This window comes from Tenrec ecaudatus, chromosome 8 (genome assembly GCF_050624435.1).
Source record: "Tenrec ecaudatus isolate mTenEca1 chromosome 8, mTenEca1.hap1, whole genome shotgun sequence".
Taxonomy (NCBI): Eukaryota; Metazoa; Chordata; class Mammalia; order Afrosoricida; family Tenrecidae; genus Tenrec; species Tenrec ecaudatus.
In genome coordinates, this window is record NC_134537.1 from 143,363,667 (window position 1) to 143,382,572 (window position 18,906).

At 48.7% G+C, this 18,906-nt stretch overlaps 1 protein-coding gene across 1 annotated transcript in view; it reads right to left on the reverse strand.

The window, feature by feature from the left end:
* DRC1 (dynein regulatory complex subunit 1) overlaps positions 1-18,906 on the reverse strand; it is a 56,538-nt gene that overhangs the window by 5,068 nt on the left and 32,564 nt on the right. The window contains exons 8-13 of the mRNA XM_075555809.1: positions 17,948-18,087; positions 12,957-13,091; positions 12,381-12,613; positions 4,121-4,233; positions 3,120-3,209; positions 2,557-2,643 (exon numbers count right to left, since the gene is read on the reverse strand). Of these exons, the coding sequence (XP_075411924.1) occupies positions 2,557-2,643; positions 3,120-3,209; positions 4,121-4,233; positions 12,381-12,613; positions 12,957-13,091; positions 17,948-18,087 (798 nt within the window). The remainder of the gene's footprint in view (positions 1-2,556; positions 2,644-3,119; positions 3,210-4,120; positions 4,234-12,380; positions 12,614-12,956; positions 13,092-17,947; positions 18,088-18,906) is intronic.

The following is an 18,906-nucleotide window of genomic DNA, read 5'->3' on the forward strand; positions in this document are numbered from 1 at the left end:
TAACTAATCCTGCCAAATCGCCCTCCGTGGTGGTTACAGCAACTTGCATTCCAGCCAGAACCCATGGGAAAGCCTGTGGCTGGTGCGTCAGCCACCGGTAGGCGCGATCCAGCTTCCAGGCCCTGGACAATCAGGGAGGTGAGAAATGGCATTCGGGGCAGTTTTGATGGGTATTTCTCATCTTACAAATGAGCGTAATGACATTTCAGACGTTTCGAAACGGGTTTGAGCAAACACCCCTTCTCTGTGGTGTTTGCTCATACCCTCATCTGCCATTGACTTGTCGGGCTTTTTCTTATTGGTTTGCAGCAGCTCCTTTGACGGCAAGGCAATCAGCCTTAAACAGTGTGGGGCGAAAACCTCCCCTGTGTGTCCTGTATCCTTAACCTTGCTTATACTGGTTTCTGTCCTGTGGATTTCTTTAAATGGAATCAGATGTATCCTTTTTGGCCCCCTGGGCTTTGTCCACTCAGATTGAAACAAATAAACAACAAACAAACAAAGACTCCCCACCATCCCCCTTGATTCTGACGCACAGTAACCCTATGTAAGCTTTCTGAGGCTGTGACTCTTTAGAGCAGCAGACAGTCTCCTCTTTCTCCCATAGAGCAGTTGGTGGATTTGAACCACCAACCTTGAGGCTAGCAGTCCAATGCTTACCCTGCAGCGCCACCAAGCTCTCACATAGCCAACTCTTTGGGGAGGTGCATCAGGATACTCATGCTGGACCGGTAACTTAAAATTTTTTTTAATGAAAAATAGCTTTTACTGATGGTGCCCGGCTATCAAAAGAGATAGTGTCTGGGGTCTTAAAGGCTTGAAGGTGAACAAGCGGCCATCTAGCTCAGAAGCAAAAAAGCCCACATGGAAGAAGCACACCGGCCAGTGCGATCACGAGGTGCCAAGGGACCAGGTATAAGGCATCATGCAAAAAAAACAACAACGATATAAGTGTGTGTATGTATGTGTATATATGTGTACATGTATATATATACCATATTAAATGAAGGGGGAAGTTCAGAGTGGAGACCCAAGGCCCAAGTGTCGGCCAATGGAGATCCCCTCATAGAGGCGTTTAGGAGAGGAGATGGGTTAATTAGGGTGCGAGGTAGTACCGATGAAGAACACAGCTTTCCCCCAGATCCTGGATGCTTCCTCCCGCCAACTACCATGATCCGAATTCTACCTTGCAGGCCTGGATAGGACAGAGGCTGTACACTGGTACATAGGAGGGCTGGAGATACAGGGAATCCAGGGTGGATGATACCTTCAGGACCAAGGGTGTGAGGGACGATGCTGGGAGAGTGGAGGGTGAGTGGGTTGGAAAGGGGGAACTGATTACAAGGATCCACATGTGACCTCTTCCCTGGGAGAGGGACAGCAGAGAAGTGGGGAAGGGAGACTCTGGATAGGGCAAGATATGACAAAATAACGAGGTATAAATTACCAAGGGCACATGAGGGAGGGGAGAAAGGGGAGGGAGGGGAAAAAAAAAGAGGACCTGATGCAAGGGGCTTAAGTGGAGAGCAAATGCCTTGAGAATGATTGGGGCAGGGAATGTATGGATGTGCTTTATACAATTGATGTATGTATATGTATGGATGGTAATAAGAGTTGTATGAGTCCCTAATAAAATGTAAAAAAAGAAAAGAGGAGAAAAAAATGATTAGGGCAAAGACTGTACAGATGTGCTTTATACAATTGATGTATGTATATGTATGAACTGTGATAAGAATTGTATGAGCCCCTAATAAATTGTTAAAATTAAAAAAAATAGCTTTTAGTCTAATGGCTTCTTTTCCCCAAAAAATACAGGTATTTGATTCTATTTTTCCAAATAGCTGGTATCTGATTCTCCTGCTGAAATCACTGCCTGGAGAGGTCTTATACACAAGCCCTGTTTTCAGAAAGTGTTAAGAATAAAAGTATTCAGAACGTGGTGGGGCTGAGGCCTGACTTTGAGGGACGCCCCCTGGGAAGTCCCTGGGGCCACGGGATCAGAAGGGCATCTCACCACTGGCCAAGCTTCCACGTGTCAATGGAGTAGGCCCACTGCCATCAAGTCGATGCCGACTCAGAACGACCCTGGGTAGAACTGCTCCTCTGAGTTTCTGAGACTGTTGCATTTATGAGAGTAGAAGACATCCCCTACCCCCACCCTCAGAGCTACAGGTGGTTTCGAACTGCTGACCTTGGGGATTTCAGCCCAATGTGTAACCACTACACCACCAGGACTCCTGTGAGTTGAGTAAGATCATCATACCAACTAAGGGAACTGCTATGTTAGCTCGCTCCCGCACTAGTCAAACAAGGGGCCGTGATGACACAGGGATTCAGCCACCCACAGGGGTTGGCACCCACCAGCCTCTCTGTGGAAGAAAGAATTAGCGGTCTTGTCCCATAAAGGTGACAGCACCCCACACACACCTCCTCCGTCCAAAGGGCCCTGAATCCTTTTGAGGACACTGGTTTGGGTTCTTTTTATTACTCAAAGGCAGCAGCGCCCTCTAGGGGCCTCAAGAGGATTGAACACTTTTTCCCGGCCGCTCCCCTTACCTGGTTCCCGGGCAGATGATGAGCTTGGTATTTGAGGAAGAAGTTCACCAGTTTATACAAGTCATCCTCACTTTCAATTCCAAGGGCCTGGGGTGAAGAAGGAGGATGGCCGATCAGAGGGTGCATCAGGGGAAGCCTGAGCAAGCGCACAGGCTTGGGGAGCAGGATGTAGGACTTATTCCCTCTGGGTCCCGGGCGCCTGGCCCTGGGCAGAGGGCACTGGGCATGGGGGCAGTGAAGCAGGTGTCATCGGGAACTGCTCCCTTCACGCTTGGCGGGTGTGGAAACTCCAAAGGGAGAGAACACACAGAGCTGCATGTGGGGGTAGACAAGGGAACCCACAGTCTGAGTGAGAGCTGGACCCCGAGACACTGAAGCTATAGAGCAAGGTCAGGGGTGGGGGCAGAAGGGGGGGGCACATAGAGAGATCTAAGGCCAATGGGTTGTACAGAAAGAGAAGGATTATCATGCTGAGCACAGACAGGGAAGGCCCAAAAAACCCCATCCATTCCAGGGCTGAGGCAGCATCAGCAAAACACTTCCTCTGACGCAGGAGCACTCACGGAGAAGATGGCGTCCAGCCTCAGCAAATAGCACTCGCTCTTCTCCAGGGGGAGAAGGAGGCTCAGCAGCTTGCTCTCAATGAGAAAGCCCTGAGGAGAAGGAAGAGCCAGATTCAGGTCCCAGGAAGCAGTGCTAGGGCCCGCGACGCTAGGATCTGCAGGCTCCCTCTGTGTAATCTGCCAGGGGCCACTCCAGGGACCAGAAGCTCCAGGCGGCAGAGCCCCCAGAGGAAGGACTTCCTGGGACACTGGAGCAAGTCCAGGGGCTCCACCAGTCCCCACCATGGGCCCAGCCTGCCCTCCCCACAGAAGGCTGCTCCCCTCCCCACCAGCCACTGGACAAAGAGCAGCAGTCTAAACCTGATGGGGCCACAGCATCCCATCCACCCGACACCACTTAACTCCTGCGCAGATCCCCACATCTCTCTCTGAGCACCAAGCACCGAGCCACGCAGGAGGCAATGCGCTGGCGGGACGGGCTCACCACAGCACAACGCAGCCCACGGGGAGCGGAGGGAAATGTGACCACGTGCAGTGAAACAGGCAGCCCCGCTCGGCCAGGGGCTGTCCCCAGCTCTGCTCCTTCCAGCGTGGCCAGTGGGAAGCTGGTCCACTCCTGGCTCCAGGCCACATCTGGCGAGGCCAAAGGATACCAAAATGGTACCCACAGGGACTTCTGTGGAAGGATGGCGCCTCTGGAGGCCACGCCAGCCCTAGGGTGCCACAGCCCTGGACCCCAGCCTGGGGGGCCTCTGAGGACCCCTGGGTCACCACAGCCCTGGACCCCAGCCTGGGGGGCCTCTGTGGACCCCTGGGTAACCACAGCCCTGGGCCTCAGCCCGGGGGGCCTCTGAGGAACCCTGGGTCACCACAGCCCTGGGCCCCAGCCTGGGGGGCCTCTGAGGACCCCTGGGTCACCACAGCCCTGGACCCCAGCACGAGGGGCCTCTGAGGAGCCCTGGGTCACCACAGCCCTGGGCCCCAGCCCGGGGTCAGCTCACCGACTCATCACACAGCAACATCAACAGCTTTCTGGTGGTCTTCGCCGACACTTGCTTTGGCAGGTCCAGGTAAGACCCTGCTTCTGACACGTTCTCTTCCGGCCCCTCATCTTCTGCAAAGGGTCGCAGAGAGGAGAGGTGGGGGAAGGGGGAAGAAAGTCATTTCTTGGCTGTGTCCACTTTGGAAAAGAGTCCACTGGCTTTGACAAAATCCAACAGGGTGAAACAAAATCGCTACCCACAAGCTGATTCCAACTCACCGTCTCCGTGGAGGGCGGGGTAGAACTGCCACCTGGGGCTTCCAAGGCGGTTACCTGTCCTGATAGCATAAGGCCTCATCTTTCTCCCAAGGTGCAACGGGCGGGTTCTCAGATGGTGCCAAATGCCAGATGTGTCTCCCCCTGAGCTCCCCCTGCCCCCCAGGATCTCTTCCCTCCACCACTCAGTGCGGCAGGTTCATTCTTTGTTTACAACATGGGGGGGGGACGGGGGGCACGGTTACTTTCCACCTTTTCTTTCTATTCCTACCCATAGCACACTAGCTCGGAAACTTTAGAGGTCACATTGCAACTGGATTATCACAGCTTCCACGAGTCTCTTCCTGAGGACGCTTTCTGTCACAATCCCAATCGTGGTCCTTGATGACAAGATCAACTCCAAAGCCGGGGGCCTTCTGCTCTCTGCCTTTCGGTGTTCCCATCTGACTTCCCCTTCTCCTTCTGTATACATTTCTAATTCAGCCCACTCTGGTAGAGCCGAGAGCCAGCAGACGTGTGTATCTGTCATGCCACAACTGACTCAAGGCCCATCTTGAGCTTGGTTCTTCCACGGGGCAGCCCCGCAGGAAGAGCGTTCACAGAATGTGACAGCGGGACGGGGTCATCTACTCCACCTGCAACGTGTAACTTTAAGAATGATCCCCTCTAGAGAAAGGTTAAATGCTTTGGAAGAAGGCCCCAAGAAATATATATATATATATATCCCTTTTTTTCCTGAACATTTAAGTGTTTCAACACATGCTACTGGCGTGGGCTTAGAGGTTACTGAGAAAGACAAATTACACGTAAATTACCACGCAAATAACTGATTTTTCATGACTGCTATAACGAAGAGGGAAGGTACCGGGTGCCAGGACATGGCTAACGTCGGTGCAGTTAAGGGACATGAGGACCAGAAAGAAGGCTCCCTGAGACGGAGTTTGGGGTGGGGCGGGGTGCTTTTAAGCAGGGAGGAAAGAATGGGTAAGGGTTAGCTCTGCAAAAAGGCAGGACAGGACAGACAGTAAACAAGCGCAGAAAAGGGCACTTGGTATGGACGAGGAGGAGGTCTGAAAGCTGAAGTCTGATGAGTGGTGGGCGGGCGGTGGTTTACAAGGAGCCCTGGTGGCACTGCCAGGTAAGCACTGGACTGCTAACCACAAGGTCAGCAGTTCAAACCCAGTAGCTGCTCTGAGGGAGTGAGTCGAGGTTATCTGCTCCCACAAAGTCCAGATAGACTACTTTGCTTGGACACCAGGGTACGAGTGTGTACCTGGAAACACTTAAGGGCAGGTGTGTGTGTGTGTGTGTGTGTGCACGCGGGCTTGCTTCCTTATTTCTTTTTAAAGCAAAAATACACCAAGTAACAACAGTCTAATACAATGTGTATGTCCCTGTTCGGGCATGCTGTGGTGCTGGGCCTTACTCACATTAAATGCTTGTCTCTCTGAGCTGCGCCACCAGCCCGACCCCTCGGGGCTGTCAGTGGGATCCCACCCAGCAGACGGGTGGGAGAAGGAGCTGCTGGTCGGCTTCTGTCACACAGGGGCCACGAGGGGCTGCTGACGGCCCCTCAGCAAGACGGAGATGAGTGCGTGACTGAGGCAGCTGGCCAGCAGCCACCGCTGGTCACGGAGACAGACATGTTGGGACACACCTTGTGTGGAGTCAACCCATGCACATAGGAACCGGAATTTTGCTAACAATGCTTTTTTTTAACTTACCCTTGTGAGTGCATGTGTGTGTGTGTGTGTGTGTGCATTTATCTGTAATTTTTTTTAAATAGTTACCTATCAAATAAAATTTTTAAAAACAAGCCGGCCTCCACCAGGTTCATTCTGATTAATGGTAACCCTATAGAAGAGAGGTGTATGGCCCCTGTAAATCTTGATGGAAGTACCCTATCTCGTCTTCCTCTCGGGGAGGGGATGGTGGCTTTGACCCGAGGGCATTGTGGTTAGCGGGCCAATGATGAACCTGCTGCAAACTGCCTATCAAGAAGGGATGGAATAGGATAGAAAAGGTGAAGCAGACCAAAGCTAGACCGCTTTGAATATAGCTTTGGGAGCATGGAAATATTTTAGATGATTCTAAAAAAGCCCTCATACTTTAATTCATAAAAATAGAGGTATTGGCCCATGTACATAGATTTATCTGGCAATACACTGAGGGAGTAGATGGACTCCAGGCTTCTGCTCAAGCCCTCCCTCAATGCAAGAACCCTTTGTTCTAACAACCTGACTTCCTGTTAATGCTCACCCTCCCTGTACAACTGCTGAAGACAAAGCAGGTGCATAAGCAAATATGGTGAAGAAAGCAGATGGTGCCCAGCTATAAAATGGTATCTCATATGGGATCTTAAAGACCAGCACTGAAGCCACAAGCCCACACCAGCCTCTGCAATCATGAAGTGTCGACAGGATTTGGTAGCAGATATCAAAAGACCCAAAACAAACAAACAAAAAAAACATATTGTTGAGAATGAGGAGGGTCAGAACAGAGACCCAAAACCCATCTGTAGACAAAGGGTCACAAGGAATGGATAAGTCAACCAGGGAGCAGTATAGCACCGAAGAAACACACAATACTCCTCTGGTTCCTTGAGGTTTACACACACACACCACACACACACACACACACACATTCACACACACCACTATCATGGCCCCAGTCCTGCCTTTCACTGTGGACTAGACTGGAGCATGTGCACAGGTACAGATAAAGAGATAAGAGCTCACGACACACGGAATCCAGGAACAGGAATGGGAGTAGCCATACCAGGAGGGTAGGAGGAAGGTGGGAAGAGGAGGGAGGAAGGGGGAACAGATCGCAATGATCAACACACAATCATACCCCCCTCATGGGGAAAAACGATAGAAACCTTGGGGGAAGGGAGACAGTAATCTATGTAAGATATGAAAATAATAATAATTTATCAAGGGGTCACGAGGGTGGGAGGTGGGGAGGGAAAGGGAAAAACAGGAGTTGATACCAAGGATTCAATAGAAAGTGTTTAGAAAATAATGATGGCAACATATGTACAAATATGCTTGATACAGTTGATGAATGGATTTTATATTCTACATTAATATTAATATATGTGATGTATAATGGATAATAAATGCTTTCATTGTGGGGAGCCCTCATAATCAATATTAAAATGAAACAAGCAAATAAACAAATAATGAAATGAACATCCAGTCAGTGATATAAGCACATCAAAATGATTCCAAGTGGCTTTCAACACAGTAATGAACCACCTGGACATCCCGGGGGCAGGGGTGGGGTGGGGATAACAATCCTAAGGCAGTGAAACTATTTTTAATAATCACTTGGTGGTGGCAAGTGAGACTTGGCTCTCAGCCTGTGGCACCATGGGGACAGCGTAGGGGTAAGTTTATTTTGGAGTCACTGGGTATAAAGATTTTCAAGTTCAATGGACTGATGCAGTTCCATGAAATGTTCTAGCATCCTGTTGATTAGGAAGTATGAGGATAAACTCTAGGCTTTGTTTGTTTGATTTTAATCATTTTATTGGGGGCTCATACAACTCTTATCACTATCCATACATACATCAATTGTATAAAGCACATCTGTTACCCTCATCATTCTCAAAACATTTGCTCTCCACATAAGCCCCTGGCATCAGTCCCTCATTTTCCCCCTCCCTCCCCACTCCCCCTCCCTGATGAATCCTTGATAATTTATAAATTATTATTTTGTCATATCTTACACTGTCCAACGTCTCCCTTGACCCAATTTTCTGTTGTCCGTCCTCCAGGGAGGAGGTTATATGTAGATCCTTATAATCTGTTCCCCCTCTCTACCCCACCCTCTCAGTATTGCTACTCTCACCACTGTTCCTGAAGGGATCATCCGTCCTGGATTCCCTGTGTTTCCAGTTCCTGGCTGTACCAGTGTCCATCCTCTGGTCTAGCCAGATTTGTACGGTAGAATTGGGATCATGATAGTGGGTGGGGAGGAAGCATTTAAGAACTAGAGGAAAGTTGTATGTTTCATCGTTGCTACACTGCACCCTGACTGGCTTGTCTCCTCCCTTACAACCCTTCTGTAAGGGGATGTCTAATTGCCTACAGATGGGCTTTGGGTCCCCACTCCACACTCCCCCTCATTCACAATTTGATTTTTTGTTCTTTGATGCCTGTTACCTCATCCCTTCCACGCCTTGTGATCACACAGGCTGGTGTGCTTCTTCCATGTGGGCTTTGTTGCTTCTGAACTAGATGGCCACTTGTTTACCTTCAAGCCTTGAAGACCCCAGAAGCTATATCTTTTGATAGCCGGGCACAATCAGTTTTCTTCACCACATTTGCTTATGCACCCATTTGTCTTTGGAGATCATGTCAGGAAGGTGAGCATCGTGGAATGCCAGTTTATTAGAACAAACTACTTGAGTGGAGTGCATTGAGGGAGTACTTGAGTGGAGGCCCAATGTCCATCTGCTATCTTACTACTAAACCTGTAAATATATGCACATATATCTATTTCCGCATCCTCATATATAAATATATTTACATATGTACATGCCTTTATTTAGACCTCTATAAATGCCCTTTGCCTCCTAGCTCTTTCCTCTATTTCCCTTTACTTTCCTCTTGTCCCACTATCATGCTGAGCCTTCATTTGGGTTTCAGTAATTCCTCTTGGTTACATTACCCTTGGTCACGCCTTTCCAGGCCTCATACACCCTCCTCACCACCAATTTGGATCACTTGTTGTTCCCTTGTCCCTGGGTTTGTTAGCACCACATCCTTTCCCCCCTCTTTCCCCTCTTCCATGTCCCTCCGGAACTGTCGGTCCTGTTGTTTTCTCCTCCAGATTGTTCATCCAGCCTCTCTTATAACTCAAGACATTTAAGAAGAGAACCCTGTACCACAGCTCTGGTCCACTGAAAACAGTGGCCAATCCGGACAATGAGCACAGCTGGACCCAGTCTTCAAAAGGCCACTTCCTATCTACAGGGGCCGATCTCCTTGGGGACATCCATGGCTGATTCCAGACGCAGGCAGGTTGTGTAGAAGGCGAGCCTAGTACATCTGGTCCTTGTGGAGAACAAGGGAGCAGCCACAGCTGACTGGGGTCATGCCCAAAGGACAGAAAGTCAACCTGAAGAGAACACTATTGGGCAAAGATGGGACCATTTGAGCATTAATACAGATAATAATTGTGATCACCTGAAACATATTAAATAAAGTTCAAATCCGGGTGTTCAAAACATGGTTTTAAACACACCAGTTGGGGGGAGAGGGGAGGGAGGGGAAAAAAAAAAGAGGACCTGATGCCAGGGGCTTAAGTGGAGAGCAAATGCTTTGAGAATGATTGGGGCAGGGAATGTATGGATGTGCTTTATACAATTGATGTATGTATATGTATGGATTGTGATAAGAGTTGTATGAGTCCCTAATAAAATGTAAAAAAAGAAAAGAGGAGAAAAAAATGATTAGGGCAAAGACTGTACAGATGTGCTTTATACAATTGATATATGTATATGTATGAACTGTGATAAGAGTTGTATGAGCCCCTAATAAATTGTTAAAAAAAAAAAAACCACCAGTCCTCAGAAAGCTTGTGTACCAATGTGCAACCCGGCCCTATTCACAATAGGCACAAGGTGGAAACAGCCTAAGAGCCACCAACAGATGAACAAGACATGTTGCACACACACACACAATGGAAGACAGCTCAGCCAGTTGGGAAAAGAAAGGCTTGATACAGCGGTGAGCAGAAGACATTGTGCTGAGTGAAATGAACCAATCACAAAAACACAAGTATCATGTGACTTCATTTATATGAAAAGTCAAGATCAAAGTATATTAGTGGTTATCAGGGGGAATTAATGGTGATGAAAAAATGACATGAAAGGTAGAGTTGTACAGTCAATTATTGTAACTGCTGTCCATAAGTTGTATACCTATCGGAAACTGAATTGCCGATCACTGTGTGATGGATTTATAACTGTGACAAAATAAATAAATAAAGAGAGTAGCTGCTGAAGTGCTTATCTGCGACTCAGCACCTCAAGGGATTTCAACATCCCACTTAGTTGGCCCAGAATGTGTGCTTCTGTTCCAGCTCCAGGTTCATTGCACAGCACCCACGATCTTCAACACTTACAGACTGCCCGTGGCGCCAGAGCTGCTTGTGCCTGATTTGCCAAGAACAACAGAGAAAGCAGGAGAGCCAAGGACGGAAAACAGGAAAGGTAATGTGTGGTTAAGGCCTCCGTGAACAATGTCTTTCTTTGCCTTGAGACCAGAGGAAGTGGAAGGTGCCTGCCTACCATTACTGAACATTTTGATCAAAGATTCTACAGAAGAACCCTGATCAAAAGGGGGGAAACGCAGAACAGAATTTTAAATTTTCATAGACCCTGAATTTCTGGGCCCACACAGGCTGAGGGCACCCTGGAAACTACTGTTCTACTCTCTTTCACACCTGTGGTCCTTCTTTCAGGTCTGACCCTCCAGACCCAGCCTCGCTGAGGACTGGTCACATCATGAGGCACGAACACACGGAGCCCTGTCCTAGGAGCGTGCAGAGCCCACGCCTGGCCCTCACTGAGGACGGGCAAGGGGGCAGGCTGGCAGCTGGTATGTGATTCCCCTTCATGCTTATAGCTGATAAAGGGTGGGAGGAAGGATCAGCGCCCACCCTGCACCCCAGGACAACAAACAGCTGGCAAGGGAGAGATTCTCTAGAAGGATCCCAGCGAATACATGAGCACAGACTGGCATGGTGGGCAAAGGTCAGCTGTTCAAACTCACTAGCCACTCCACAGGAGAAAAATGCCTGCAACGGTGAAGCTTTACAGCAGTGCTTGCCAGAGTGGGCAAACTGCGGGCACTGGAGCCATCCAGGGGGTTGAAAAAGTAAGCACCTACACTTTACCCTGGATTGTGGCCTAGTCTACAAATAGTGCTAATCGCCAGAGGCCTGCTAAGCAGCTCTTTTGTCTGTTTGTTTTTTCTGAAGAGGGAGCGGTGCGCCAAATAAGCTTGGCAGCCTGTGGTTTTCCATCATGGGTCAGGGGGTGGTTTTGGTGTCATTGATAGTAGAAGTCTTGGCGGGGCAGCGGGTAAAGCTCTGGGCTTGCCCCCCACGAGGTCTGTGGTTCAAACGCACCAGCTGCTCTGCTGGAGAAAGATGTGGCGGTTTGCTTCCGTGGAGATGTACAATTGTGGTGATGACGGTACGATGCGATTGAACCGTTGAGTTGTATGATATGTGGATTCAATGCCAATAAAACGCTTTTCAAAAAGTAAAAACAAAAAGCCATTTACAGCCCTGAAGCCCTCTGGAGCCATTCCACTCTGTCCCTGAGGGTCACGGAGAGCTGGAATCAACCGGATGCCAGTGAGCGTGCCATCTGGTGGCACAGTGGTCAAGTGCTGGGCAGCAGTGGAAACCTCCCGGCCTCTCTGTGGGACAAGGGTGTGGCCGTCTCCTTCCAGAAAGCTGGTGGCAGTGCTAGCAGGTCTGTTCTGTAGGGTCACTATGAAGCAGGCGTTTGCTTTCTTAAGGATGACCAGTGGCTGCTGATCTCCAAGAAGAGGGGCAGCCAGTCATTAGTTTGCCCAGTGCCATTGTACGACAGGGTACCGGCCAAAAGCAAGCTGGACCTGAGTCTTACCAAGTCACTGGCTCTAACTCCACGTTGATAAGCCAGACAGGAAAGAGAAACCTGCTCAAGGACACACTAGCGAGCATTTCACCCACAGCATCTAGACAGACCACCCAATTTCTGTGGCAACTAAAAGATAAGGAAAAGAGCCGGGTGGAAGGCAAAGCTATCGATTAGGAAAGGTCCAATCGTCATATTAACCCATCACATGCTGTGCACTCCGTCCTCTGAGTCCTCCCTTCCTCCCACCACCAATCTCTAGAAACCAATGTCCCTGTGCATGGAACGACAGGCCCTCAGCTCTCACAGCTCCACCCACCCACCCACCCCAGCTCTAAGGTACCCAGCTCTAAGGAGTCACCTGTTTGCATCAGCACCTCTTCCACTATTTCTGTGGCCGATTTCTTGAACTGCTGGGAAATCGGTCCTATGTTTTTCAGGAACCAGAGGTCAGGTGCTGTCCAGGGGAGTCCCAGGTGATGGGTGCAGATGATTTTGTCTACATCTAAGGCTATGCCTATCAGTCCCTTTGCCTCTTCTTCGTTCATCAGCCAAATCTCCCGAAACTTCTCATCATCAGTAATAGCAAAGCGCCTGCGAAGGAGAGTCGTGGGGGTTGGCCAGCTGCCCCCAGGGTCTGGATGGCGTCTCTTCAATTGACCGTAGGGTGAGAATGTGAGGAAGAACTGTGGAGACTCCGACAGCTCCGCCAACCTCTGGGCCACCGATTGCGACCTACGGTCAACTGGATGCAATCCCGAGTCGCAAGAAAAAACAGGTGACGTGAAGAAAGGGGTGGGGGACTACCGCACCAAAGGTCAGGCAGTGTCCTGCCATCGAGCACTGACTGGTGGCACCCGTCTGACAAGATCACCGCCACTACCAATCTTGACACCACCACCACCCCCTCAATTTTAGGGCCACACCCCTAAAATACCTCATGGCTCTCTGTAGCTCCTTAAATTGTATCACAAGGCGTTTGTAGTCTGAGGTCAGGGAATGGTTCTCCTCCTGAAACTGCTTGATCTGCTTGGTATATTTCAATCTCAAGTTGTTCAGGATATCATTCAGTCTAGGAGGAAGGAAGCGCAAAGGTAGCTTTCCACTGAGCGGATGGTGCAGCCCAGCCCCCCTCCTCCATCTGACTCAGCTCTCCAACCGCACAGGGTCCGCCTGGTGGCGGAAGGGAACCCTTTCCACAGGTTCCAAATCACAGTTCCCACTGCAATCAAGATGAGACGGAAAGAGGAGGTGAACGAAGCCCACTTAAAAGAGACCAGAGACCCAAACCTGCAAGGCTGTCACCCCCTGGAAAGTGCCACCGGACCTTCCCCAATACACCACTTGTGCTGGGAAAGCAAACATCCCAGTCAGGGAACGTGGGAGTGCCAATCTCGCACAGACACACTCTAGCTCCCCTAGGTCATTGCCATTGCTCAGAGGCCCGTTACATTTCTGCAACAAGAGGAATCGGGAACGCTTTAATACTGCCTCCCACATGCCTGTGATGTCCGGGCTGGCCGTCCTCAGGGAGCCGGTGCGCTGAAGGTATAGAGCAGCGGTTCTCAACCTGTGGGTTGCGACCGCCTTGGGGGGTCAAACAGCCCTTTCGCAGGGGTTGCCTAAGACCATCGGAAAACACATAAATATTTCACAATCTATAATTACCTATTGTTCTGTGATTGATCACTATGCTTTCATGATGTTCCATTTGTAACAATGAAAATACATCCTGCCTATCAGATATTTACATGACGATTCATCAGAGTAGCAAAATGACAGTGATGAAGTAGCAATTACAATAATGTTATGGTTGGGGGTCACCACCGCATGAGGAACTATCTGAAAGGGTGGCGGCACGAGGAAGGTGGAGACCCACTGGTGGCGAGTCAGGAATCCACTCACGCCCAGTCTCGAATTCAGCCTTGCTGAATAGGTCTCCGATTTTGACAAAGTGGATTATAATACGACGTGGACCGTGCTGGGGGAGGGTTTTTACACTGGGTGTCAGGAGAGCCATGGCTTGCAAGGGAGGGTCATGGCCAGGACATAGGGGCCTTAGAGCCTGACCCAGAGCCCTATTCTGGGCTGCCATCATCACCATCTCGCTGCCAACAGGGGCTCTTTGCATGGAAACTCACCCATTAAAGATGCACGGCTGACACGACCTTTGGACTCGGGGCTAACCCTTCAGACTGCAAACCACTGAAGAAGTACCTTATATCAGTGACCCACTGACACAGGAGGGGAAAGGTACATACAATATAAGGAAAATATAATTTTGAAGCTTAAAAATTATTTTTAATATAAAATTTCCCCTCTCATAAACATTGTCCTGAAGTCATCCCAGGGCCTGAAACACATTTATCATCCATGTGTTTACCCTTGAGAAAGAAGAATGATTTACTTAACTGCGTCGCTGATAAAAAGAAATCATCTAAGGCATTTTTCTCAACTACAGCATTCTAGGAGACTTTCCACTGAGCAAGTCAATGCTGACTCGCAGCGACCCTGCCCCCCATGGGGTTCCAAGACTGTAACTGTTTGTGGAAGTAGAAAGCCCACTCTTTTTCCCTCGCAGCTGCTGGTGGCTTTGAACTGCTGACCATGAGGACCACAGCCCAACTTGTAACCACTACACCAGCAGGGCTCCAGGAGAAGGAAACTAAAATGGGTTAGGTAAGACCTGAGCTTTCTGGAACATCTTAATTTACCAGACAACAAAAAGCATATCTGCGGGGGAAGGGAAATTAGAAAGGAAAGTACATCTCTGACAGTCCTCCACATCAAAGGAGCAAAGTTCTGAGAATCAACGTTCAGTAGCAGACTGGTGGCTCAGGAAGAGGTCTTGTGCCTGGCTGGATGGGCATCACTGGTGCCGTGGAGTGAATGCGTCTGCTCAAACGAGGTGTCCACGTGACCCCCCCAGAGTGGGCGGGGGTCCTCCGGCTTGCGACCTCGCGCAGAGAATCGTCGTCCATGTCCCTACGAGAGAGCTCTGTTCCTGAGCTGTTCTCAAACATCAGGCATAGACTCAAGGTCATATTCTGGCTCTTGTGGGCTTGTTGTCATTTTCTTCTGCTTCAGCCTGATGGTACGTGTGAGCAGCTGATGGTCTGTCCCGCAGCGGGCCCCCATCTTGTCGTAGCTTCTCCTCTAGCTTCTCATCCACAAATGTAGTCAGTGTGTCTTCTGTGCATTCCATGTAGCGAAGCCCCCGGGGACAGCTGCCTTCCATATCGTTCAAAAAGACCATTTGAGATGAGGTGATTGGTCTTGCAAACTTCTGTCATGCAATTGCCAGCTTTGTTTGTCTAAGACCTTATTTTCCAACTAGTGTTCCTTCCTCGTTTGTTTGCATTCCAATCACCAATCATCATCAATGCATCTTGGTCGTGTGTTTGATCAGTTTCAGATTGAAGATGTTGATAGATAGAATTCTTCCGTTTCTGCATCACTAGCTCCAGCGGTTAGTGCATCAGGTTGCATAATAGCTGTATTGATGAGATTTCCTTGTATGTGGACAGCCAGTATCTTATAACGGACAGCACTGGACTTGCAGACAGATCTTGAAATGGCCTTTTTGACAATGAATACCATGCCATTCCTCTTGATTGTGTTATTCTGGGCTTAGTACACCTTATGATTCTCTGGGTCAAGATGGCAATACCGGTCCATCTCAGCTAACTAATGCCCAGAATATCAATCTTTATGTGTCCCATTTCAGTTTTAAATACTTCCAGTTTCCCTAGATTCGAAGTCGTGCATTTGAAATTTCAATTATTAATTGATGTTTGCAGCTGTTTCTTCTCATCTTGAATTGTGCCCCATCAGCAAATGAAGGTCCCAAGCCTTTACTCTCGCAGGCTTTCCTCCATACACGTCAGGATAGCTGACTCTGCTTTCAGAACACAGCTCCTCACTCGTATTCTGACTGGAGGGGCTCAGCTTCTGGTACTATGGCTGACAATGTTCTGCTACTCATTAGGTTTGCAGTAACAGACAATGTATCCATGCTAACTATGGGGTTTTCAGTAGCTAATGGACAGCATCTCTGTAGATAGATAGATAGATAGATAGATAGATAGATAGATAGATAGATAGATAGATAGAGTTATAGATAGATGGATATACTGACACTTAAAATTTTAGAGAGAGAGAAAAGATATAGAAATATATAATCTCTGGTGGCAGGAATGTGGTATTTTTATTTTACTTTTGCTTGTGATATTTTCATATTTTCCATCATTCTATATTGCTCTGTCAACATCAAGTTCAGAGTTTATCCTGCAGATATACTCACACATACACAGATGTCACACTGACACTAGTACTTATGCCATGTCAAAGTTGGTATTGTTTTCAGTAGCAAAAGCTTAGAAGTAATGTAAATGTGCATCCATCTGGCCTTACTAAAGAAGTCCTGGTACACCACACATGGAAGTATGTATGTACTCCCTGACACTGGGTCAATGCCAACTCATAGTGACCCTACTGGACAGGGGAGAATTGCCCCTGTGGGGGTCTCAGACTAACTCTTTACAGGAGTAGAAAGTCTCTTACTCTTTTTTTCCCCAATAATTTCTTTGTTTATGCTTAAGTTGTATATTGGTCCAATTGTGATGATCTTTGTATTCCCCCCTTTTTTAACAGTTTTATTGGCACATAATCTGCATAACATCTAATTCAATAGCTCAATCATATCAAGAAGAATTGTACAATCATTTCCACAATTAGTTTTAGACTATTTCTCCTATTTTTTCGGTCATGGTTAAATCGCTTTTAAAATGAGTTGTGGAATCACAATTCATTCCAGAGCTACCTCGCGCTCCTGCAGACATTGTCTGCTTCCCAAAGCCCCTCCCCTCCCCCTCCTCTGTCACCCTGCAGCAGTTCTTAATCTGCATGCAGCCACTCCTCTGTGCTTCACGAACTGGAAAACCCACCAGAAACAAAACAAAATAATGTGGTAAGGATAAAATAAGAATCGTATTAAGATAAAAGTGAGTAAGAAAGTAAGGACCCCCTTCAGTGTTTAAAAAGCCAGGGAAGAAACTCTTGTCACTGAGCTAGGAAGAAATACTTGCACCTAGAAACAAATCCAAGTTGGGGCAAGAGGGAGGTCAACTGACCAAGGGTCAAGTTCGATCCAGCATCATGGAGATTACAATGATCTCTACCTGACAGTAAAGCTGTTTGAATTTTGTTATTGTCATCTTTGGATCACACAGCTGGTGTGCTTCTTCCGTGTGGACTTAGTTGACTCCTCACTTAGATGGCTGCTTGTTTGAATACAAGCCTTTCAGACCGCAGACGCTGTTCCAGTTGACAGCTGGGCACCATGTGTTTTCTTCACCACACTTTGCTGTAGCCCCTTGTCTTCACTGATCTTTTCATGCAGGTGCTTACTGAGCCATGTTAAAAGCCTCAACTTACTACCTCAGGGTGGCTGGTGGTTTTGAACAGCTGACCTTAAGGTTATCAGCTGGACACATAACCACTATGCCACCTGGGCTCCCAAGTATGTTTTAGGAAACTTCCCTGTGTGACAGAGAGCCAAGAGCTAGGCTTGAAAGGTCTTGGAGATAGCGAGCGGTGTGTACAGAATGCTATCTTCCAAGGAAAGCTGAACAGGCTGAGAATATGTGTGTGTGCGCATATATGATAAATACATCCTGGAAGAAGCAAATGCCAGCCGTTACAGATGTGGGGAAAGCAAACCAGGCAGAAGCGGAAGGAAGACTTTGGGATGTATACGCTTTTAGGAACAGAGGGTGCAGAAAGAGTCCAAGGTAACTGTCCCATCTTTGCCCAAAAGTAAAAGAGCTGGTCATATTTTTTAAAGCCATTTCTGCCCCCCTGCAAAAGAAGAGAGTCTATACCCATGCCTGTTTTCTCGATCAGAGTCCAGAGGCCGTGCGAGCTTACCGATTGATCTTCCTCTTCTGCTGCGACTTAATCACAGTGCTTTCTTCGTCTCGCTTTTTCAGCACCTGGAAGTTGTACTCTAACTTCTCTTGGTTCAGCTGATAGATTGCTTTCATCTGCTGAAGCTGCTGCTCAAGGATCTACAGAGAACAGAGATCGGGATGACAGTTGGCCCCCAGCACCATTTGTTGTGCCTGAGGCCTCCTGACCATTTGTTCTGGAGACGGATCAGAGAACCAATACGTGGGTGCGTTGACCCAGACTTTCAGGAAATCTGCGATGAGAGCAACATTCAGGGTCGACCGGATAAAACACAAGGCGTCTGCGGCAAGCAAAGTCTATGGGTCAAAAGAGGAAGACGGTTCAGAGTTAGCACTCTCAGCCCAACGCAGGCTGGCACTTGGCACCAGATCCTGGAGAGATCTGAGCAAGCCCTCAGGGACACCATCGTGGCCGATGCTGCCACGGAAACGTGAAATGGCCCCTCTACCACAGCGGCGTCCTTAAAAAGCGATGTTCATGGTCAAGAAGGGCCCGCCCACTCAGTCATCCTTACTTTTTGGATGTCCACGGGCTGTGTTCATGCATTCAGCAAATGTTTACTGAGGACCTAACCCATGGCCAAAGGAGCGCTAGTGGCCCCGAGGAGAAGCGCTGTGCAGCTCACCAGGGTTTGGTGGTTCCGTGGGAGAGAGATGGGTGGGGTGGCCAGCTGTGTAAAGATTCCAGACTCAAAGCCAAACTCACTGCCTGCCATTGGGTCCATGCTGACTCAGAGTGACCCCCTGGGGGTTTCTGAGACCGTAACTGTGGATGGGAGTAGACAGCCCCGCTTTGAAATCCTATGGGGCAGTTCTACCCTGTCCTATAAGACTGCTCTAGGTCTGGATAGGAAGATACTTGAGAGCACACACCCACCACCACCTTACCCTTGGGTACTGAATAGAGCAAGCAGGACC